Source organism: Halichondria panicea, chromosome 5, assembly GCF_963675165.1.
Source record: "Halichondria panicea chromosome 5, odHalPani1.1, whole genome shotgun sequence".
NCBI classification, from domain to species: Eukaryota; Metazoa; Porifera; class Demospongiae; order Suberitida; family Halichondriidae; genus Halichondria; species Halichondria panicea.
The window spans coordinates 1,342,617-1,367,629 of NC_087381.1; the positions used below are offsets into that span (position 1 = coordinate 1,342,617).

Below are 25,013 nucleotides of genomic sequence, written 5' to 3' on the forward strand. Positions count from 1 at the left end.
GTGTTAGCAGTACAGGTGGTTCACTGTGTTGTGAATACCTATGCCTGTCTGGCCTCAGGAGTCTCTGTAGAAAAAAAAACACTGGCTTATCAGTAATAATATTGGAAGAGAAAAATACACAACCAACACTGATGGAGGTAAATGCACTAATTCTGACAGTGTTCTTGGACATCACACAGAGAATAAGGCAAGAAGTGGTTAAAAATGAATCTGGTAAAAAACGGTTTGCAATTCTTGCTGTCATAGCTTTTGTTTTGTCTCTGTTGGTAGCTGTGGCAGCACTTGTATACACCAATATAGAGTTGAAGAACCAGATGAACAGTATCAACTGAACAACCAATCCAGTCAACAAATTCAAACCCTACAAGCTCAACTCAGTGATTCAATTTTGTTCCTTCAAAATAACTTTTCTGAGCAGCTGAGCAGTACTAATAAAATAAGCAAGTACAGTCTGCCAACGAGCAACTGAACAACCAATCCAGTCAACTCAATGACGTACAGTCCATTATTGCTGAGTTAATCAACAACCCAGCTAGCTCTTGCAGAGATATCCCTCAAGATCGACCATCTGGAGAATACTGGATTACCACTGACAGTACTAGCTCTCCTGTTCAGGTCTACTGTGACATGAATCGAACAAGCTGTAGCTGCAACACTACAGGAGGATGGATGAGGGTAGCCAACCTTGACATGACCGATCCCAACCAAAACTGCCCAGAGGGATTGAGACTGGTAACCAGGGAAGAACCACCATTGCGTACTTGTGGCAAACATGCACTGGGATGTCTGTCTACTACCTATTCGACGTATGGGGTGGAGTATTCAACAGTTTGTGGTCGAATCATTGCATATCAAAGTAGCACTCCGGATGCTTTTACTCCATACTTCTCTAACAGATTTTTATCTATTGATGATGTTTACGTTGATGGTGTGAGCCTAACCCACGGTCACTCGCCTCATCAGCACATCTGGACATTTGTGAATGCAGTCAATGAAACTCAAACCGATAGACGGGCATGTCCCTGCACAAGACCTAACCTCAACTACATTGGAGTTGTACCTCCCTTCATTGGTCAAGATTACTTCTGTGAAACTAGAAGCCAACAGCACGTTATTCATAATACCTTCTACCCTGATGATCCACTCTGGGATCATAGATACTATAAATTACATGGATATGAAACGCCTCCGTAAACGGACGTTTGGGCTGGGATGATGATTGCCTCGGATGTAACGGTCTAGTATACGAATTTTTCCGAATAAAAATGGCTACTGAAAGTGTGTCTCGTTGTTCCAGCTCTGAGAGCGTCTCAGATGACTTTTGAAAATTTCTGACAGAGAATGATGATGATGGAGGCTTGACAATAACAAGAATACACTTTACATGTGCATTCTGCATGGGATTTAATATAGCACAAAATATTATTATTATTTAATAACAAAAACTATGTGTCTAGATAGATTGGAAATGAATGAATCATGATAATGCTTGGCTATAATAGCTGATGTGGAGTAGAGGCTTTGACATAGACATGTGGACGTCACATTCTCGTGTCATTCTTTCGCCAGTCAATGAATGGTTCCTTCTTCTCGCAAGGCATTGTCTGAGGTGTAGTCTGGCTGCAAAACATAAGCAAACAGTCAAGTATGACATTGTAACTACTATAATAATTATACGAACGAATAATAATTATGTAGCTATAATTTCATAATCAAAAAATAATAAATAATCAACAACAATTCATTGAGAGCGTGAATTTTTAGTACATTTGAACTTGCTTTTTAGCCAAACTAAGACATGTGCATCAATAAAACTTTGTGGACCCGGTGAACATGCTCTTACTCTATGCAATAAAACTTAGTACAGACATTCAACAAATATGGTTCAAGAAATCAACTGACACAAAGAAGGACACTTTAAAACACCTTCAACTGTTTGTAACCAGATAGTTAAAGCATACACAAGGTCAAAAGTAAGTGGACCCAGTACCTATACCTACTGGCTAACTACTACACAAAAAATAAACACAGTAATTCTTTTCAAACAGCAGATCAACTAACACAAAGTTATTAATAGAGTGAATATAGCCATTTTCAGCTCCACAAATCAGCTACAACGCTCTAACTGGAACAATCATAACTAAAACTTACTTTACAGACCTAGTTAAAGCCAATCATAGTGGTGGTCTATCACTTCAGCTTTCAATCGTACACTCTTGTGACAACAGATTCTTTGCTTGCCAGTAGCTCTTCATTTTCTGGTAGCTGTGAGACAATCCTCCTCCCAGCAAAACTCCCGATACTATCTGGAATCACTGTAATCTAGAGGCGTTTCATATCCATGTAATTTATAGTATCTATGCTGGGATGGTCAGGGATGCGGGGGTACCAGTACTTACTGTGAGTTCAACAATCCACCGTGGTTCTGCAAGCAACTCCCTCAACCAACTACAGACAATATCGAGTTGAGGCTTTGTGGTGATGAGGGTATTAGCAATGAAGACACACCCATTGAGATAGTTGAGATCTATGTTCGTTGAATTACACGCTCAAGACAATTAAATGCAAATAGACAGTATTAGAGCCGAGACCGGGTACATGCACCATTTTTTGATTAATAATTTTATCAATCATAGCTTTTAGCTTCTAATCTATTGTGGTCTAGATGATAATTAGTTACACATATATACATTAATGCACATTACATAGTTCTGACAGAGTCAGTATAGTAACATTTTCTTTCTATTAGCAATGGAGTCACGTACGTATCACATAATTATTATTTAACCGCAACATTGGTATGTAAAATACAATAATTATATGACAAATAACGATAACAAATGACTAAGTATAGGATATACCACACCTAAGAGGAGGATATATAGGGTGCATATCCTCCGAGTAGGTGTGGCATATCTGACTTATACCACGTTGACGCAGCACTATAAAAGGACCTCCCCCTAGCAACAATTCAATCCACGATGCAGACCTGCAAAAAAGAACGAGACTATGCTGGATTTTGCAGCCGTCAAAGAGCTAGTTGAGCAACATGTCGACTCCTACAGATGCTCAAGAGTTGACCATTCGATGTCCCTTACTGGATTTGCAAGCTCTTCTTGGATAAAATGTATCTACGCCCATGCCATGGAAGCTTAGCCATCTTGTTGGAGAGCACCTTCCGTGTTTCTGCCGTCGTTTTGAGTCTTAATACAGTCAAGCCTAGCTCTTTTCTCATTTCTTGAAAAAACTAAAAAAACAACTTGAAAACTGTGCATGCCTGGGACTGTATGCTACAGCTGTTGATCAATTAGTGGTGACGTATATAAGTTATAGTTATTGACTGGTTGACTAGTAATTATGGCTTATAACCAACCAACGCCGAGGGCGTAGCCCGAGGCTGAGGTTAGTTATAAACCATAATTACTAGGCAACCAGTCAACAACTGATTTATTTACTGCAAAAACAGCAAAACAGTCATTTGAACATCAATGGAGACAGTCAAGCTTGCTCTCACAGCCACTTTTGTGCCTCAGAATATGCAGTTAGAACAGTCACAGCTGTCAAGTATTAGAGCTAGCTACTTCTCCAAGCAGCTAGGTTCTACTGGAAGCCATAAACTTTGACCAGACCCGCCCACCAATATCAGCAGCTGCCGTTTTCAATTTGCATTGCACAAGTCTACCTATACCAACACTGCACTGTACTCCTTTACCTCTGAGCCACAGCCTTGACTAGAAACACAGAGCAAGGATTGAACTGCAGTGTTTCAAGCCTCATGAACATGCAATAAGTAGCTTAGACTGCTAGCTAGCTCAGGTCAATGTGACAATAGCACAAAACATAGTCTACAAAAACTTTTTGCGTGCTGTATTGCTATTTTACTGTGTACAAATTGTCAAGATGATTCAAAAGTTGAATAGTGCTTGTAGGAAGTAAAAATATGAGCCATAAAAATATGGCTCATATTCACTGGAAATCACCTAGGATACGGAGTGAATCAGTAAATAAGTGTGGTATAATGTGTGTTAACAGTGCCAAAAGACTCATCATGCAAGGAGTCAGAACAAACATGCGAGTGGTATAGAATCATCATACACAAGCCTCCCACTATTCTCCTATATAACTGTTGGCAAACACATACTGAATAAGGAGATATCAATTAAAGAGAAATAATTATACCAGTGCTGTACTTAATATACACAGCAACTATAATTGTAAGCAGTCTATATCTATTTCAAGTCAGTGGTAGAATTTTATGTGAATTTAGTGTATCCAAACACTGCCTACGATGTTGTGCACGCTAGCAACAGAAGAGAAAAAGAAACACAAGCCCCTGCATTGCAGGAAAGCACTGCTTATCTAGTACAATAATCACAAAATTTCTTGAGATGAGAGATATTCCTCCCAAGATAATGACTATACAGTGTCATTGAGAACAATAGGAGAGAAACGTTCGCATCGAAAATTAATACAGCCTATGCAATAAACGAAGAAACGAATATAACAGAAAGTAATTCTTGGAACAAGATTATTGCTGCATAATTATATAATTATAATTATGTGGTTAACTGGTATATGCCATTACATTATTTCTGCTTGGAGCTATCACCTCTAAAGCATACCGTAATAGCAGGTAATTTTCGGGGGCCAAAGAGTTCATTGTTTTCGTGTTAAAAATATGTTACCAACGATTGAAGAGATTATCGACCACCTAAACAAACAGCAACCCCCAAAATAATATCTAAAGCATATACTGTAATATGCAGGTCATTTTTTGGGGGAGCAAACATTCATTGTTTTCATTGTTGAAGCCCGGAACGCGAATATTTTACCAACAACTGAAGAGATTATTGACCACCTTTACCTGCAGTGCAAACAGTAACCAAAATAATATCCACGTACTAACTAATTGGATTTACCCGCTATATATACGGTAGATAGATAGATAGAAGTTATTTTTTAATTTGAGTAAACTATGACAAAGTGTTGGCAATATTAAGAAGACTAGTCTCAGACCTTAGTGCTGCAATTGCTGTAATAATTATAACCAGAGCAAATGAGAAGATGTTACTACAAGCAATCAATATCCAATCATCCTACTCTGTGTACGAATTGCCATACATGTAATAATTATGTCAAACAACTAAATATGGTGTGAACAGTGACTAAATGAAAGAATCATCATTCAAGGGGGTCAGAACAAACATGCAAGTGGTAGAATCATCACACAAGCCTCCCACAATTCTCTTATGCCACAACTTGTAACTGTTGGTATCAAATAACGTGAACACTTACTGAATATAGGAAGATACCACTGGAATGAAACCATACTTAGCTAGCCGAGATTCATTTTAGCGCACAGCTGAACATGTTAAACTATTTACTGTTCTCATGAAAAATACAAGCAAATTGATTGAAATGCAGCCAGATAGAAGTTGTATAACCTAACCAATGTGACAGCACTAAATCCTTCACTGAGAACTAGCTAGCCAAAATTGCGTATTTTAATGCTGGTGCACTTAGACCTTAGTGCTTGGTTACGTAATGCACTCAGCGGCATAAAGATTAAAACCTAGTCTTGGCTAAGTGTGTTGTGTTCTAAGCACTATCCACATGCATACACCTTACAAAACTTCCTATAAAAGTACAGGATTGTATACAATTATATATATGCAACTGATTTTTGGTGAAACCATGGTACAAGGTGTTGTGTTATCATACACATGCAGTGCTAAAATGAATGAATCATCATGCAAGCAGTCAGAACAAACAAGCAAGCAGTAAAATCATCATGCAAGCCTCCCATGCACACTTCTCTTGTAACAAGTTACACAACAACCTGTAACTCATCGATGCATTAGACAAATCTGAAAGGGAAATATTTACCGAGTGCTGCACCGCTTAGTATAAAACGTGGGAAGTACATTAACCCCATGCATGCACAGTAACAACCTCTCTATTTCAAGTCAGTGGTAGAGTTTCAACTGTGAATTATGGAGCTAAACACTGCCTACAAAGTTGCGCACTCCAGCAAGGGAAGAGAAACACAAGCAATTGCATTGCAAGGAAACACTGCCTACAATATCTATTCTACCCAAGATAATGGCTACACTATGGTTGAGAACAATGGGAGAGAAACATTTGCATCGAAAAATAACACAGCCTATGCAATAAACAGAGAAGTGTTTACAACAGAAACTAATTCCACCTCCAACGTTCTGAGCAATACAAACAAAAAAAGGCAAGGATGTGCTAAAAACAGATGTACTAAGAAGTGGTTTGCAATCTTTACCGTCCTAGCTATTGCTTTTTCCTCTCTGTTAGTAGCTGTGGCAGCACTGGTGTACACCAATATAGTGTTAAAGAACCTGGAAGATCAGTCAATGACGGGACAACTAAATAACCAATCCAGCACAATTGAGCCTTTCAATCTTGGAACAATCAACAACCCGGCAAGCTCTTGCAGTGACATCTCTCAAGATTGACCATCTGGAGAATACTGGATTGCCCCTGACACTAGCTCTCCTGTTCAGGTCTACTGTGACATGAATCGAACAAGCTGTAGCTGCAACACTGCAGGAGGATGGATGAGGGTAGCCAACCTTGACATGACTGATCCTAACCAAAACTGCCCAGAGGGATTGAGACTGGTAACCAGAACAGAACCACCATTGCGTACTTGTGGCCGAATAGAAGGACCAGCACGATGTGTGTCTACTACCTATTCAACTTATGGGGTGGAGTACTCAAAAGTTTGTGGTCAAATCATTGCATATCAAAGTAGTACTTCAGATGCTTTCGATCAATTCTTCAAAAACAGATCTTTATCTATTGATGATGGTTATGTTGATGGTGTGAGCCTAACCCACGGACAGTTGCCTCGTCAGCACATCTGGACATTTGCTAATGCAATCGATGAAACTCAATCCAATAGATTGGTGTGTCCTTGCACAAGACTTGACCTCCCCTACATTGGAGTTGTACCTCCCTTTATTGGTCAAGACTACTTCTGTGAAACTGGAAGCCGACAAGAACATACATTTACTTTCTACCCTGATGATCCACTCTGGGACGGTCAGGGATGCGGGGGTACCAGTACTTGCTGTGAGTTCAACAATCCACCGTGGTTCTGCAAGCAACTCCCTCAACCAACTACAGACGATATCGAGTTGAGGCTTTGTTCTGATGAAAGCATTTATGATGAAGACACACCCATTGAGATAATAGAGATGTACGTACACTAAAATAGACATATTGAATCATTTCTAGAACTGAAGACATTAATAAATAATGTACAGCCACTTACATTGTGAGTTAACTTCATTAATTAAAGGCATGCATGTATGTACAATGTACCGTACTATACTATCAAAACACAACTATATTTAATGAGCATAACTTAATTGAGTTCTGGTAGTCCAGATTTAAGTTTTTGTGGTTTTCTGAAAGTTTAGAAACAGTGTTTTCAAATCATTTTCACCCAATTTAAGCAAAAGGAATGGTACAACATCTAAAATTAAGAGCTAAGCACATGCACCATTTGACAATAATTAGTACAGGGCACTCATGAGAATTTCCACCGGTAGTTTTGTCTGCACAAGCGACAGCTAAAATATCAACAAGTGTATAGTACATGTACATTAAGTATACGGTATACCCTGTCCAGAAATTGTCAATTAAGGAAAGTATGTACATGCACTAAAAAAGAAAGGCCAACAAACTAACAAGGATGCTACTAAACAGTTTTACACACATGCATGTATATAATTATTACAGCAATAATTGTAACCCTACTTTGGAGATCCCACTACTAGGGTGTACACCAATATAGAGTTGAAGAATAACCAATCCAATCTTGGAACAATCAACAACCCAGCAAGCTCTTGTATAATAGTGACATCCTTCAAGACCGACCATCTGGAGAATATTGGATTGTCACTGACAGTACTAGCTCTCCTGTTCAGGTCTACTGTGACATGAATCGAACAAGCTGTAGCTGCAACACTGCAGGAGGATGGATGAGGGTAGCCAACCTTGATATGACTGAATTCAACCAAAACTGCCCCGAGAGATTGAGACTGGTGAACAGGACAGAACCACCATTGCGTACTTGTGGCCGAGAAGGACCAGCAGGATGTACTTCCACTACGTATTCAACTTATGGGGTGGAGTATTCGAAAGTTTGTGGTCGAATCATTGCATATCAAAATAATACTCTCACTCCTTATTTCATTAACATATCTTTATCTATTGATGATGTTTACGTTGATGGTGTGAGCCTAACCTATGGACAGTCGCCTCGTCAGCACATCTGGACATTTGCTGGTGCAGTCGATGAAACTCGATCCGATGCTCATGTGTGTCCTTGCACAAGACCTGACCTTCCCTACACTAGAGTTGTACCTCCCTTCATTGGTCAAGACTACTTCTGTGAAACTGGAAGCCGACAGCGCTTTATATAATACCTTCTATTCTGATGATCCAGTCTGGGATGGTCAGGGATGCGAGGGTATACCAGTACTTGCTGTGAGTTCAACAATCCACCGTGGTTCTGCAAGCAACTCCCTCAACCAACTACAAACGATATCAAATTGAGGATTTGTGGTGAGCAATCTTTAGTCGATGAAGACACACCAATTGAGATTGCCGAAATATACATCCGCTGAACATGTTTTCGTTTCTATTAATATTAAAGCTAGCTCTCAAGAGTAGAAACTGAATAATAGCATACGGTGCTTATAATTTTATACAGTCATGATAACTGTAGCAATTCCCTGCATGGAACATTAATCCCTGGAACATTAATCGTGTAACTTGATACGCATGTTCATAATAATATAGATTATATATATTATTTGAATCAGTGGAAATTGTTCATGCTAATTTTTTTCATGGTTATTTTTATATACAGCAGTCGCCTGAACATTTTATGACATTGAAATGTACACAAAGACTATAATTATGTTGCCATTTTTGAGCTAAATCTAAAAGTGTGTGATATTGACTTCATGCATGCATGTATATGCACTATTAGAAATCAACATAATTATAGAGTATCATTATATAGGTCTATGCTGACAACCACACCAGTTATTATGCCTCGGTGTGCATGCGCAAGCGAGGTATACGGTAGTGTGTGTTTGTGTGTTTGTGTGTGTGTGTAGACCGCTACAGCTGCTCAAGGATGAATCAAGTGCAAGTAAGAGTTTCTATAGGCTTATAGTCATGTTTACTTGGATCATAATTCGTGGATTTGCAAAATAATGCTTCGTTCTCGAGTTACGCCTAGTTTTGCTTACTTGGAATGCCATGCATTGCAGTCTTTTCAGAAGAGTCCGTAGCAAAACTTGTTCACCGAGTGTTACTACTCTACTTAGTAGTTAGCTCTGCACTAGAACGCTAGCTGCAAGAGTGAGCAGAGAGCTGCAAGGCTCTGCTGACTTGCAGCCTTAGACTCGATCGTTTTTAACAATAATCAGAGCTGATCATTACCCACTATTTGCATACAAAGATGTTCATCACTTGTGATGATTATAATCTGACAATGTGACAGTGTGTATAAAAAGCTAGCTATTAGTAGTTTTATGTTATGTAGCTTTGGCACCTCCACCGAGGCATCAGCACCCGCGGTGCTTTCATTGTACCATTAACAACAGCTGATGGCATGCAGGTCAATGGAAGGTAATATTTTAATTAAAAAAATTGAGGAAACAACAGTGGGACACACTTGCAATCAATCGTTATTTCAGGCCATACATGCATGCAGTCCCACACACAATGTTGAGGTTATTACTTGTATGGTATGTACTATATACGATGGGTATAAACGTGTGCATGCAGTCCATGCGTTCTATGCATGTATGTTATTATGTTATTTCAGGCCATGTATATAATCTCCCACAAAACTTGATATGCTAACATGGTGTACGTGTACGAAAGCACCACGGGTGCTGAAGCCTCTTGGGGAGATCCAAAGCTACATAACATAAATCTACTAGTAATAGCTTTTATATACACATTGCTAGACTCGCAAGACATCACTGTTGCACGGCAAACAGTAGACAAACTTTGTGTATAGAGACTTATGAGGTGCCGTTTGTCTCAAAACTGTGTAAAAGTGAGACATAAGCCCCGTTTACACGACACCTAATCCGGGTCAGATTTTTCTGAGTAGTGGACATAGTAAAATGACCGGCACTATAATTTCATTTGCGCAAACATTGGCTGATAGGAAGCTACAGGCTTACTCTAGAAACACCCACGAACATGTACAACACCTCAGAATTAGCCCTTTGTGCTTACTCACAGCTAAACTGCTTCTGACACAACCTGAACCACCTCCAAAGGTGGGTTGGCTAATCCGGATTAGAACCCGGATAAGGGCCGTTTACACGAATGCGGTTAGGTTTAATCCGGATTCCAACCCGGATTAAAGGAATCCGGATTCCAACCCGGATTAAAGGCCTCGTGTAAACAGGGCTATATATATATATGTCCATGCATGGGTATTTATAAATGTACATGGGTATATGGGTATATATAAATGTCCATTGGTATATATAAATGTCCATGGGTATTTATAAATGTCTATATTAGGTATATATTTATATATATCTTTAGTCCATGGGTATTTTAAAATGTTAGTGGGTATTTATCAAAGTGAGGGTATTTATCAGAAGGTGATGATACTTTTCAAGGTGTGGTTTTGTTACATTACAAGGGATAGTCACAAGACTGTTACATAACCTGCCATATGGACACAAGCAAGCCACGCCCCTTCACTCTAAAAAGGGTCTAGTAACAGTGTGCATATCAGTGGAGCCTGTGCGCCGCCAATCAGATTGTAGATGTGCATAAAACGTCATCATCAACTCATAAAACCACACCCACATAATGTCATGGATTAGCATGCTGAGCAGCTAATCTGCCATGCTTACCATAGAGTGGGCACATGCATGCCGGCACCTGCAGTTGCCAGACCCTTCTTCGAGTGAAGGGGCGTGGCTTGCATTGTGACCATGTGGCAGGTTGTGTAACGGTCACGTGACTATCACTGTAATGTAACAAAACCACACCTTGAAAAGTATCATCACCTTATGATAAATACCCTCACTTTGATAAATACCCATGGATATATATATAAAATCTTTGATAACTAACATTTTTAAATGCCCATGGAAAATACCCATAGACATTAATTTATATACCTATGGACATTTAAAAATACCCATGGACATTTATAAATACCCATGGATATTAATTTATATATACCCATGGACATTTATAAATACCCATGGACATATATATATGTCTCACTTTTACACAGTTTTGAGACAAACGGCACCTCATATAGTTTTGAGACAAATGGCACCTTATATATATGTCTGTCTGCACTATACACTGGTAAGACAATAATCAATAGAGCTAGGGTACTTATGAGAATTTCCAACGGTAGTTTTATCTGTGCAAGCGATAGTTAGAATATAAACAAGTATTGTACATTAAGTATATATGGTATACCCTGTCTACCAATTAAGGAAAGTATGTACACTCAAGGCCACAAAAGAATAACAATGATATCACCAACCAAACAGTTATACACCTGTATTAAATAGCAATAATGATTACACTATGACCCTAATTTGGAGATCCCACTACTAGGGTGGTGTGTTTAGCAGGGAACTATTGGCCATATCTAAAGTATTTGTGTTGCATGAGAGTGCCGCCCTGGAAATTCTGTCATCAATTTTATGGCTTTATTAATGCTGTATGTGGCTGGCTAACTCAGGTATGCATGCCATAGACTTCCTTGTATACAAAATCCTAACTTTCAGGACTCATCACTAAAATTACGGCGGGTAATTTTCGGGGGGCAAACATTTCATGACATAGTTTTCCTAGTTGAAGCCCTGAGCACGAATATTTTACTCGAATGAAGCGATTATTGACCACCTTTACCTGCAGTGGCACCACGAAATTAATATCCACAAACTGACTAAATATTGCTCAACCACGAATGTTGAAATTATACCTACTATAGATAGAAGAGCTGGTAGATAGAAGTGCTTTGATGAGTTAGTTTTCAATTTCCTTACAGTAATGGTGTTATTATTATAGTTAAGTCTAATAGCTATTTCTCACACTTAGGTGATGTTCCAAGTCAATGTTACATAGTCTGTCTTACATAGTCTGTTTTTAATTACAAAGTGAATTGGCTCACTCGTAAAGGTTTTCCAATTATAGTAAGGTATTGTTTTGTACTAATGCGTGTGAAGATCACACACACTGTTACTGTTACCTATTACAATGTCATGTGTAGTAGCTGTTAGAATAAAGTCCCTGTTCCGTTTTGCGTTGCACATAAAATTATAGCAAGGCTGCAAACAGAAATATAACGATAATTGAACGCACCATAATCACGATTTTTCGCCACTTTATACTGAGTCAGCAACATTGAGACACAAAGATCCAAGAAAGGCAGCTTCGTCTAGCTAGCCATTGTGGAAGGCTAGCGCTAGTGAGATCAGTGTATGCAGAGAGTTCATTTCTACCGTATAGCAGGTTATTTCGTATGGTAGAAATGGAGTATCCCAGTATTGCTTGATCATCTTCCCCCACCCCTCACCTAGTATCAGCTGGCACTGAGATGCTCTCCTCTCCAATATTCTGTTTTTACGCTAATGTAACAGTAAATCAATTAACTTGCCGTAATAATTTTTAATGAACTGCCTTGCATTGCTGTCCCGTTCTTTACAGAAGCGCTTCAACAGCCATTTGAAAAATGCTACTGAAAGCTTATTCTCTATAATAATTGTCATTAATTTTGTCATGTATTGTATCGGGCCACCAATTCTGCTGTTTGAATAGTATGGTAAAAGTGAGATGTAATACGTAACCCCATTGCTAACAAAAAAAAAAAGTTACTATATTAATGTAATGCAACCTGGCCATTCAACCATAGATGATTACAAACTAGATTTTTTTAAAACAGCATGTACCCAGGTCTCGGCTCTAATACTGTCTATCTGCATTTAATTGTCTTGAGCAAATGTCCAGATGTGCTGACGAGGCGACTGACCATGGGTTAGGCTCACACCATCAACGTAAACATCATCAATAGATAAAAATCTGTTGTCGAAATATGGATTGAAAGCATCCGGAGTTCTACTTTGATATGCAATGATTCGACCACAAACTTTCAAATACTCCATCCCATACGTTGAATAGGTAGTGGAAGTACATCCTGGTTCTTCTACTCGGCCACAAGTACGCAGTGGTGGTTCTGTCCTGGTTACCAGTCTCAATCCCTCTGGGCAGTTTTGGTTGGGATCGGTCATGTCAAGGTTGGCTACCCTCATCCATCCTCCTGCAGTGTTGCAGTTACAGCTTGTTCGATTCATGTCAAAGTAGACCTGAACAGGAGAGCTAAAGGTGTCAGTGGCAACCCAATATTCTCCAGATGGTCGGTCTTGATGGATATCACTACAAGAGCTAGCTGGGTTGTTGATTGTTCCAAGACAAAATGACTCCAGTTCTTCAAGGATAGACTGTACGTCGTTGAGATTTTTCAAAATATGTTTGAAATGTTGCTTGAAAGATCTACAATTGAATTGCTGAGTTGACTGGATCGGTTGTTCAGTTCCTCGTTGATAGACTGTACTTGCTTATTGGTACTGCTCAGCTGCTTAGAAAAGTTGTTTTGAAAGAGTACAATTGAATCATTGAGTTGAGCTTGTAGGGTTTGAATCTGTTGACTGGATAGGTTGTTCAGTTTCTCGTTCATGGACTGTACAGTGCATCCAGTCTAGAGAGTAGAATACAAAAATTGGTGAGTAGTTGTACTTAGATGTATCTCAAGATTGGAACATTTCTAAGAAATTGTGCTGATACCATTGTATAGGTAAAAGAATAAGCTACAACACAGTTCAAAAATATTTCCCCAAAAGTTGTTGTAGTGGGAAATAATTTTAGGAGATAATGGGGTGATTATAAAAAAATGTACGTAACATCAATTATCTCTGGAACTAAAGTATTTTTGGAAAATTTTTTCTTATCAAAAGTTTAACAATTTATTCAAGCTTACTCTGTGTAATTTTTAGACCTTAGCCGTGAGATTGTCTTCAAATCTCTCCCTAACCGAAACGGCACTAAAAACTAGCAATTTTGAGCACTGCAGAGGATGTGTAGATATTTAAGTAACATCGAATCTTTCATAAGATAGCCAAACTATCTATAGATGTTGTGACAAAGTTCCAAACCTTAGCCGGAAACCGTTGGCCTTTTCTCTCCCTAACCGATTACCCACTATAACAATTGGGTACTGTTTTATTAATCACAACAAACCCACCATCTTATGTTGTCATGGAAACAATTTTGGACGTATTGTAGCTCATTCATTTGCCCACTCAATGGTATCAGCAGATTTTCTTAGAAATGTTCCAATCATAAGATATTTACATTTAAGTACAACTACTCACACATTTTTGGTATTCTACTGGATGCACTGTACTTGATTTGGTACTGATCATCTGGTTCTTTAACTCTATATTGGTGTACACTAGTGCTGCCACAGCTAGCAATATAGACAGAATAAAAGCTACGATGACAAGAATTGCACAAAATCTTCTTGCAGTTCGCTTCTGCAGTTGACTTTTTCAGTTGCTCAATCTCACAATCTCACTTGTTGCCCAGTGAGTGGGCAGATCAAAGCAATCCAGTGCTCAGTATATGGCATGTTGCATCACTGCCATGGCTACCATATATTGCACTGGATTATATGCACTTGCACTGTGTGTAAATGCAGTAGATTTCTTTAACCATTTGGGACTTATGCCCCACCATCCCACCTAATAACTCATTTGGTTCGTTTTATAGGCTACTACTTTTATAACTACTAGTGGGAAGAAAACCTAAAAATTTACTATGGAATTCAGCAAACTAATGAATACACTAAATTCCTTCAAAACACATGTCTTTTATTACGATTTATATGACCAGTCAGACGAGTTTAACGTTATTGGGCAACAAATTAGTTATTGCAGGTGCCCTCGTGCAACATGCCATATATTGCACTGGATGACATAATGCCCGAGGGCCGCAGGCTGCAGGTCCCGAGGGCATTATATTGCTCCAGTGCAATATATGGCATGTGTTGCACTCTGGCTGGGCAATAACTAATACATGACATCAACATGTGCTGATCTGATTCTGATCATGTGAGCTGTCCTACCTTAATTAATTAATTAATTAATTAATTAATTAAGGTAGGACAGCTCACATGATCAGTTAATTAATAAGAAACAGGCAAGAGAATAATTATGCTGGCTATAGCTATAGCTATATAGCTGTGTCTAATTCTAATATCTCTGCTGTGTCTGTCTGTGTTTTATCATGGCACATGCATTTGCAACAACTCAACGGTATACGGGTAATAGGACTGAGATATATGGAGACATTGAATACCCCATTTCAACTATCTGTTGATGAAATATTTTCACTCGTGGAGACCTTACAAATAATTGTTCAAACACAGACAGACACAAGAGATGATTAGACACAGCTAGCTAGCCAGCATAGTCATTGGCTTGCCTGTTTCTTATTAAGATATATATGTTGATTATGGTAACCTGTTATACAGGCTTGCTATCAGCATTTCTAGGTCCTGCTGTACAATATTTCTATGTCCTTATAATGCTGTAAATCATATGGAATTGATGTGATCATTGTGATTGAGCAACTGCAAAAGTCAACTGCCAACTGCAAAAGCCAACTGCAAAAGTCAACTGCAAAAGCCAACTGCAAAAGTCAACTGCAAAAGCCAACTGCATAAGCCAACTGCAAAAGACAACTGCAAAAGCCAACTGAAAAAGCCAACTGCAAAAGCCAACTGTAAAAGCCAACTGCAGAAGCCAACTGCAAAAGCCAACTGCAGAAGCGTAGTTGAACTGCAGAAGCCCAGGTGAACTGCGAAATGAACCGCAAATGCAAAATGGAGTAGGTGTATACCTCAGGGCCACCGTACAGATGTCCATGGTACAGGTAGCTTGTACTATGAATAACTAGAACCACTGTTAATCTAACCCATTTACAACTTAGTAGTAGTAAACACTCTTTGATCCCTGCATGTTTTGTGTGCGTGTGCTTGCACTTGATAAACCACATTTACAATTCAGACAACCGGTTTCAAATGCGGTCGTGTAGTTTTAGTGAATCTGATTGGATACTGATCTTCACAATGTGATCCAAGTGGGTGTACACATTTTTGTGCTTCTCACAATTTTTGTCGCAGTACTTTTCAAGATGGTCCTTATAAAGGGTGGAGGGAGGGCTTTAGGCTGAACACAAGCCAATGTACCCTAGCATGCAGGGTACATGGGACTTGTACCCTGGAGTATCCTGAGAGTTTCAATGGATATTCCTTAGTGTCACAGCACATCATGGTACATGTACAGTGCTCTGTACTATCCATCTGCATGTAAGTATCATGTTTTAAATCAATTGTAGAGTGTCATACTGAAACGACCCACATACTGCTGGACAAACAAATAAAGCTATCATGCACAGCAGAATGATGACAAGCATTTAATTCCTAGTCATGTTCGTACACATAGTCATGTTAGTTTAGACCGGACAAACAAAGAAAGCTATCATGAACAGCTATATAGACACAAAATTAATTATGCCTCGAGGCGTAGTCATGTGAGGGATATGCTCCTCCTTCTCCTCAACGTGCTTAACAGATGACGAAACTAACAGCCTCCACAGGCTTCTTACCAGTCACGTTTTGATTCGTTCTTTTTTTTATTTATTTTATTTTATAATAATTCAGCATATAGCATAGGATATACACAATTAGCTAGTAGCTAGATGTAAAGTGCATCCTAAACAGAAAATATTTAAACACACTGACAGTAATAATTATTAATATCTTCTATGTTGTACTTACTAACAAGTTTGTTCCATAAAGTTACAGCGTGTGGGAAGAATGAGTATTGGTACATTGATGTTCGAAATCTAATTGGTACCAGGGAGAGCCCATTAACTGAATGGCTATTGTAGACAATCTCCCTTCTTTCAACCGGTGGGTTGGGAAAGTCTATCATGTCATGTAAAATGTTGTACAAGTGGCACATTCTTGCAACTACTCTTCTTGTCTCCAGACTTGTAAGGCCAGATGCTGACAGCAGTTCTCCCTGCTTTAGATCCCACTGACCCAGACACACTCTCATGGCAAATCTCTGTACTTTTTCCAGGTTTTCTATATCACTTCTATAGTGGGGACTCCATACTTCTGAACCATATTCCATATATGTGGCTTTTATATAGTTTTAAGAGAGTGGATGGAGATGCATTGGTTGAGAACCTTCGATAAAGTAGACCAATTAGTTTTCTTGTTTTGTTACAAATGGTTTAAAAAAATTTTTTTTTTATTTTTGTTAAAAATGTAATATGAGGGTTGACCCAGATATTCTTTCTCGAGTTATAACTTTTACACAGTGAAGGCTAGCTGTTACAGTTTGCAGTCTCTTCAAAGTCTTTCGTAGCTGTACTATAGCGCTAGCTGTTTGCAATAGTGAATTGATCCACATGCATACTTTCAATAGAGATCTGCTTTTCTAAATCTTCATATTGCTTGTCAAGAGTGATCATGCATGGCTGTCACAATAATTTATTGCTATACATACAGAAACTTCGATATTTGCTGTATACAATCTCGAGGAAGTTTTGTAGGTTTATGTGGACGGTGCTTTAAGTATTATTTAGAACATACAACTTAGCCAAGTTTTAATCTGTGTGCCTGCGCCTAATGTACTGACCACGTTAACCTCGAATCCATCCAAATGCATTAGCATTGAAATACGCGATTTTGTCTAGGTTCTATAAAGGATTTAGTGTTGTCACATTGATCTCTATAATTATATAGCAGCCTCGCGTACAGCTTGCCATTTATACAGCTTGACTTGTTAAACCAGTTTTCTACCTGGCTGCATCTGATCCAACAGTATATAACTGGTCCAGCTGTGTATGTCAACAGACCGTTACTATCTGGCTATTCACTCTCCTCTGACTCAACTAGGCCATAGGCATCAATATCCTCACTGTCAAGCTGCCTTAAAACCTCGCTAAGATTATCCTACGAAGATCTTGTATCATGTTCATAGCATTTATAAATATTTAGACGAATGTTTTAACTTCTACTATTAGTGTATAATTATAGCTAATACGCTTTCTTAAGTGTGCACAGGTTACACAATTAGTATTATTACTTTGTAGGGGATTGCTACAGCTATCGTGTTCATATCAATACAGCTGCTATATTATTCAGTTTCTACTCTTGGTTCTAGAGCTAGCTATAGTGTGTAAAAACGAAAACCTGTTCAGCGGATGTATAATTCGGTAATCTCAATTGGTATGTCTTCATCGAATGAAGATTGATCAGCACAAATCCTCAACTCGATATCGTGTGTCTGCTCAAGGTTCGATGAAGTGCAAGTAAGAGTTTCTATAGGCTTCTTGTCATGGACCAAAATGTGTTGTTCTAGTAACAACTTTTGGGTTGCCTATACACTTGTTCTATAATTTAACACCTCATAGTTGTTAATGCTAAACAATACAGGTTGTTACTATACTATACAATTCTCTGCATGGAACATTAATCCCTGGAACATTAATCGTGTAACTTGATACGCATGTTCATAAGTATAGGATATACCACACCTATAAGAGGAGGATATATAGGGTGCATATCCTCCGAGTAGGTGTGGCATATCTGACTTATACCACGTGACCGCAGCACTATAAAAGGACCTCCCCCTAGCAACAATTCAATCACGATGCAGACTGCAAAAAAGAACAAGACTATGCCGGATTTTGCAGCTGTCAAAGAGCTAGTTGAGCAACATGTTGACTCCTACAGATGCTCAAGAGCTTCCTTGGTCCAAGCGTTGACCATTCGACGTCCCTTACTGGAGTTGCAAGCTCTTCTTGAATAAAATGTATCTAAACCGCGCCCATGGACCCATGGAAGCTTAGCCATCTTGTTGGAGAGCACCTTCCGTGTTTCTGCCGTCGCTTTGAGTCTTAGTACCGTCAAGTATGGCTCTTTTCTCTTTGCTTACTTTCTTGAACAAATGAAAAAACAAAAAAAACAACTTGAAAAACTGTGCATGCCTGGGGCTGTATGCTAATATTCTATATATCCTACAGCTGTTGACCAATGAGATCAATTTGTGGTGACGTAAGTGTAGTATAATATAGATTATATGAATCAGTGACATAGATTAGCTCAAAAATGGCAACATAATTATAGTCTTTGTGTACATTTTCAATGTCATAAAATTAATGTTCAGGCGACTGCTGTAAATAAAAATAAGCATGAAAAAAATTAGTATGAACAATTTCCACTGATTCAAATAATATATATAATCTATATTATGAACATGCGTATCAAGTTACACGATTAATGTTCCAAATGTATAAAATTATAAGCACCGTACGCTATTATTCAGTTTCTACTCTTGAGAGCTAGCTTTTCAGTTTCTACTCTTGAGAGCTAGCTTTAATAAATTATGAATAGAAACGAAAACATGTTCAGCGGATGTATATTTCGGCAATCTCAATTGGTGTGTCTTCATCGACTAAAGATTGCTCACCACAAATCCTCAATTCGATATCGTTTGTAGTTGGTTGAGGGAGTTGCTTGCAGAACCACGGTGGATTGTTGAACTCACATGCAGCAAGTACTATTACCCCCGCATCCCTGACCATCCCAGAGGGGATCATCAAGGTAGAATATACGACTAACTGCTTGTCGGCTTCCAGTTTCACAGAAGTAGTCTTGACCAATGAAGGGAGGTACAACACTAGTGTAGGGGAGGTCAGGTCTTGTGCAAGGACACACATGAGCATCGGATCGAGTTTCATCGACTGCACCAGCAAATGTCCAGATGTGCTGACGAGGCGACTGTCCATAGGTTAGGCTCACACCATCAACGTAAACATCATCAATAGATAAAGCTCTGTTAATGAAATATGGAGTGAAAGCATCCGGAGTATTATTTTGATATGCAATGATTCGACCACAAACTTTCGAATACTCCACCCCATAAGTTGAATAGGTAGTAGAAGTACATCTTCGTTCCATTTGGCCACAAGTACGCAATGGTGGTTCTGTCCTGGTTACCAGTCTCAATCCCTCTGGGCAGCTTTGGTTGGGATCGGTCATGTCAAGGTTGGCTACCCTCATCCATCCTCCTGCAGTGTTGCAGCTACAGCTTGTTCGATCCATGTCACAGTAGACTTGAACAGGAGAGCTAGTACTGTCAGTGGCAATCCAGTATTCTCCAGACGGTCGGTCTTGAGAGATGTCACTACAAGAGCTTGCTGGGTTGTTGATTATTCCAGGATAGAATGTCATTGGACCTAACTCCGCAATAATGGACTGTACGTCAATGAGGTCTTCATTTTGCTTGGAAATGTTGCTTGAAAGAGTTAGGATTGAATTACTGAGTTGACTGAATTAGTTGTTCAGGTCCTCAATGGTAGACTGTACTTGCTTATTAGTACTGTTCAGCTGCTCAGAAAAGTTGTTTTGAAGGAGTTAAATTGAATCACTGAGTTGAGCTTGTAGTGTTTGAATCTGTTGACTGGATTGGTTGTTCAGTTCCTCGTTCATGGACTGTACTTGCTTATTGGAACTGATCATTTGGTTCTTCAACTCTATATTGGTGTACACCAGTGCTGCCACAGCTACCAACAGAGACAGAACAAAAGCTATGACGGCAAGAATTGCAAACCATTTTTTACCGTATTCATTTTTATCCAATTCTTGCCTTATTTTCTTTGTGTTGCTTTTGTTGTCCAAAACAATTTCGGTCGATTTAGTAGCTTCAGCAGTATTATACGTTATGTACGTAGTGTTGTCAACGGTACTGTACTCATTTTCGTCTGTTTGGGTGGGGCTTTTCTGGTTGGCATTGTGAACAATGTTTTCCTGCAATGCAGTGGCTTGTGTTCCTCTTCTGTTGTTAGCATGCACAACATTGTAGGCAACGTTTGGCTCCATAATTCACTATTGAAACTCTGCCACTGGCTCAAAATAGAGAGGCTGTTACTATAATTATAGACTTAGCTGAATGTTGGTTTTATATACTAAGTGCAGCACTCGATCAGTATACATGCGTTTCCCTTCTAGGTTTGTCTAATTGATACTCCTTACTCAGTAGGTGTTTAAGTCATCGATGCGAACAGTTACAGGTTGTAGGAGGCTACCTTATATCCGATATTGCATGATTGTTCTGTCAGTTTGAATGATTGTTCTGACAGCTCGCATTATTGTTCTGACAGCTTGGATATTTGTTCTGACCACTCATGATTGTTGACAGCTTGGATGTTTGTTCTGACCACTCATGTTGTTCTGACACGCAGCTTTGATGTTTGTTCTGACCACTCACGATTGTTCTGACAGCTTTGATGTTTGTTCTGACCACTCATGTTGTTCTGACACACAGCTTTGATGTTTGTTCTGACCACTCACGATTGTTCTGACAGCTTTGATGTTTGTTCTGACCACTCATGATTGTTCTGACAACTTTGATGATGATTCATTCATTTGGAACTGTTAGAGTGGTTTAACATAATTATTACCTGATAATTATTGATTCCTGTAGTGCTAAATGAAATAGTATAAATGTAGCTAGCTATGCAATGCTCAATATCACTTGAGGGGGCACTGAATTCCTTGGAGTCAAGAGAGTTGACCACACCCGGCTAGTTTACGACAACGGTAGTTCTCATAGTGATACGCTCATAGTTATGGTTTTCAACTGATGCAGTTCAGCATTAGATTCATTTCCTCTTCTTATTTGAAGACAAAGTTATACAGGTTATTATAATGCAGTGTGGGAGGCTAACCCATTTTAAGTGCTTAAGTATGAATTTATAGAATTGGGAATTCCTATTAGTTGACTGCAGTACTCTATGTTATAGTTAGAACATGGGCAAGAGGTATCTATATGTGTTATAGTGTCCCAAAGCTCGAGGGCTTTAGCCCGAGGGATGAGGGACACTATAACCATAGATACCGAATGCACATGTTCTAACTGATTTAGATCCCAAAACCTATTGGCTACTAGAAATGCACTAGCTTAGCAACAGTCAACCTATATAAACAACCAACCTAGCAACTGCATCATTATTTTTTTGAAAACTACACAGCCAAAAATCCACGGGGCGTATCAGGTCCGTTACATGTCCATTACAGGACGTTTACCACATCCTGATACGGGACCGTTGGGTAGACACTACTGAACAGGCCGTTCACATACAGCCTGTAAACAGCCCGTACAAACAGCCTGTATTCAGCCTGTATCATACTGTTCTCATGCACAATTTAATAAGCTAGTATCATGCTTCAAAAGGTCACAATTCAAAGACAAAGAAGACAAGAACAAGATATATATATATATTAATTTCTGTTCAGCTACATTATGTCTCTCATTATCATGTCCGTGTCTTCACATCCCCACGGTGGCACTGCAGATAAAAACAACCAGTTGAACCGTACGTTAACGCCACATAAGTATACTAACTTACTGTATTTATATTCGTCTTGTTTTTGTGCACAAAGATAGACTCTGAGGAGAAGAGGCTGGGAATTATACAAAAAATACACCACTGCTTACCGGCGTACTATGAAGTCAGTGACAGCTTGAAGGGCCGTTCTTCATCTCCGAGATAGCTCGCCAGCTGTACACTAATAATACTTATTCACATAGATTAAACTAAGTTGCTTACCAGGCAATTGTTGCATTCTCTTTATCATTCGTCTAAAAACTTCAATCTATGAGGCATATAATGTATCACCAAACACATACAAAATAATGGCACTTACCTAACACACCCACACTCCAACTCGGCATGCCAATAAAGAAATCATTAAATAACATGTGTAACGAGTGCTAAAGATGAAAACAATAAACAAACCTTGAATTTTGCAACATCTGAAGAAGAGTTAGAAGATTAAAAGAACACACCACTGTGAATAATCTTACCGGCGTACTATGAAGTCAGTCAACAGCTTACAGTGTGCTGTACACATTACAAGGGCTCTTTTTCATCTCAAAGATATCTCGCAACTGTACACCAATACGCTATTCACACAGATTACATAGTTGCTGAATTTTCTTACCAGGAAACTGTTGCTTTATCTTTAGTTCATTCTTCTGACAACATCTAGTGTCTACAGAAGCAATAACGTATCACAAAACACAATAGAACAGTGGCACTTACGTAATTAGCCCAGACTTCAACTCGGCAGCATTATCTAAAGTCAATTTGATCGCGTGTTTAATATGTGAATGCTAGTGAAAGAGAATAACAAACCTGGGAGCATTCTTCAACACCTCTTTATCAAAAGTGAAAAAACTTCAGATGGGAGCCTACGATGAGGAGGATTATTTCAAAAAGGAAGCAAAACGAAACGTTTACCTTGTAAAATTGGCCAGTGTTCCAGCTTCAAAAGTCCATAACAACGTGCAAACCTGAATTTATAAACATACAGTAGAGGTGAAATTTACAGACCTTTGCTGCCAACTACACTAGAGGTCAAATTTACTACAGATTTGAAATAGCTGTGGAACTAGAGGAACACAAACTGCATGCTATGAGAAAGTTCAATAAAAATAATATAACTGTTTAATATAATAACATGCTGCTACAGCTTCACCTTTTTCTGTTCACAGGTAGACTAATAGTGTATAGTCCTCTTCAAGTTGTCTTTTTGGACCAGCAGCTCCTCTTGTGCATGTCGTGACAAGCAGCAGGATTTTTTCTCAGAGCTCTGTCTGTCTCATTCTCTTTTTGTAGTCAGGTGACGTCTCCTGCCCCAAGCTAGCGCATGCGCATAAGCTACAGCTGCAACAGCCTGTATACAGGACGTGGTTGCTACGCCCTGATACAGGCCCGTATCCACGGGCTGTAAACAGGACGTGGGCTAACGTTCTGTTTACAGCCCGTGAGAACGGCCTGTATACAGGACGTGGGTTGGCTACATCCTGTATACAGGCCGTTCACGGGCCCGTAACGGCCCGTTTTCAACTAACGGCCTGAAACGGACCCGTGGATTTTTGGCTGTGTAATATCTGAAGTTGGCATCTCTACTAAATCTGTGAAGTCAACCCTGTTCCTCCTCAGTTTGATGGACAAAATTATAGTCCTAGCTCCACCCACAAAACGGAAACATCCAGCTCCTCCCCCAGTTTTCCAGCAACCAAGCCCAGCACACTTTCCAAGAAACGAGCGGCTCGTACTACTCTCACAAAGCGAAATGAATACACCTACAAGCTATAATTTGCAGCAAACAAGCCCAGCAAATGAGCGGCTCCTATACTACTCTTGAACAAAGCAAAAGGAACTTTAGGAAGAAGCCAAAGCTAGAATCCCAGCACTTCCATACACATGATCCATCCCCATGCAGCCTTGCAGCAAAAAATCACAGCACACTGCCCAAAAAATGAGTGTCTCCTGCTACCCTCGAACAAAGCCAAAAAAACTAGAGCTTCTCTCTTTCAGTTTCATTCTAGCTCTGTTATTACTAGGCAAAGCATCTAGCTACACAATAATTTTTATGTTATTACATGTATATCTTCTTAAATCACAATACAATGTACAATGTTGTAGTTTGTAGCCCAGAGCAATCTATAGTACCGGTACTATAGCTCATAGTTCCCTGCTAAATACACTCAAATGGGATCTATGTTTATATTATAGCTTGTTTGATTCATGTCAGAGTAGAACTAAACAGGAGAGCTAGTACTGTCAGTGGCAATCCAGTATTCTCCAGATGGTCAGCCATGACGGATGTCACTGCAAGAGCTTGCTGGGTTGTTGATTGTTCCAAGATAAAGTGGCTCCAGTTCTTCAAGAATAGACTGCATGTACGTCGTTGAGATAGGATGCTATTGGACCTAACTCAGCAATAACGGACTGTATGTCATTGATATTTCTCAAAATAT

General features: G+C 39.2%; 1 protein-coding gene and 2 long non-coding RNA genes across 5 annotated transcripts; 1 reads left to right on the plus strand and 2 right to left on the minus strand.

Moving 5' to 3' along the window:
* Positions 1-131: 131 nt before the first annotated feature.
* LOC135336350 (uncharacterized) lies at positions 132-2,553 on the plus strand. The gene is made up of 4 exons (XM_064532113.1): positions 132-223; positions 301-444; positions 546-1,110; positions 2,355-2,553. The coding sequence occupies exons 1-4, from the start codon at positions 132-134 to the stop codon at positions 2,538-2,540; spliced, it is 987 nt and encodes a 328-aa protein (XP_064388183.1). The 3' UTR covers positions 2,541-2,553.
* On the minus strand, positions 1,406-2,356 carry LOC135336708 (uncharacterized). Its single transcript, XR_010394907.1, has 2 exons — positions 2,152-2,356; positions 1,406-1,620 (listed from the first exon to the last, which is right to left on the minus strand). It is a non-coding gene; the product is annotated as an uncharacterized LOC135336708 (long non-coding RNA).
* A 19,851-nt stretch (positions 2,554-22,404) lies between the features above and the next one.
* LOC135335730 (uncharacterized) lies at positions 22,405-23,889 on the minus strand. Of its 3 annotated transcripts, none has more exons than XR_010394598.1 (11): positions 23,726-23,889; positions 23,488-23,540; positions 23,383-23,438; positions 23,290-23,323; positions 23,189-23,239; positions 23,052-23,135; positions 22,984-23,000; positions 22,795-22,840; positions 22,683-22,746; positions 22,594-22,634; positions 22,405-22,533 (listed from the first exon to the last, which is right to left on the minus strand). It is a non-coding gene; the product is annotated as an uncharacterized LOC135335730 (long non-coding RNA). The 3 variants fall into 3 exon arrangements; XR_010394597.1 differs by having other exon boundaries at positions 22,892-23,000; XR_010394596.1 differs by having other exon boundaries at positions 22,892-23,135.
* Positions 23,890-25,013: the final 1,124 nt, after the last annotated feature.

Excerpts from the sequence above, each read along its gene's own strand:
- LOC135336350 (XM_064532113.1), top strand. The coding sequence starts at position 132 with ATGGAGGTAAATGCACTAATTCTGACAGTGTTCTTGGACATCACACAG. Across the intron at positions 224-300 it reads AATGAATCTGGTAAAAAACG|AGTTGAAGAACCAGATGAAC; the intron begins GTTTGCAATTCT and ends ACACCAATATAG. Across the intron at positions 1,111-2,354 it reads AAACTAGAAGCCAACAGCAC|TATCTATGCTGGGATGGTCA; the intron begins GTTATTCATAAT and ends TGTAATTTATAG.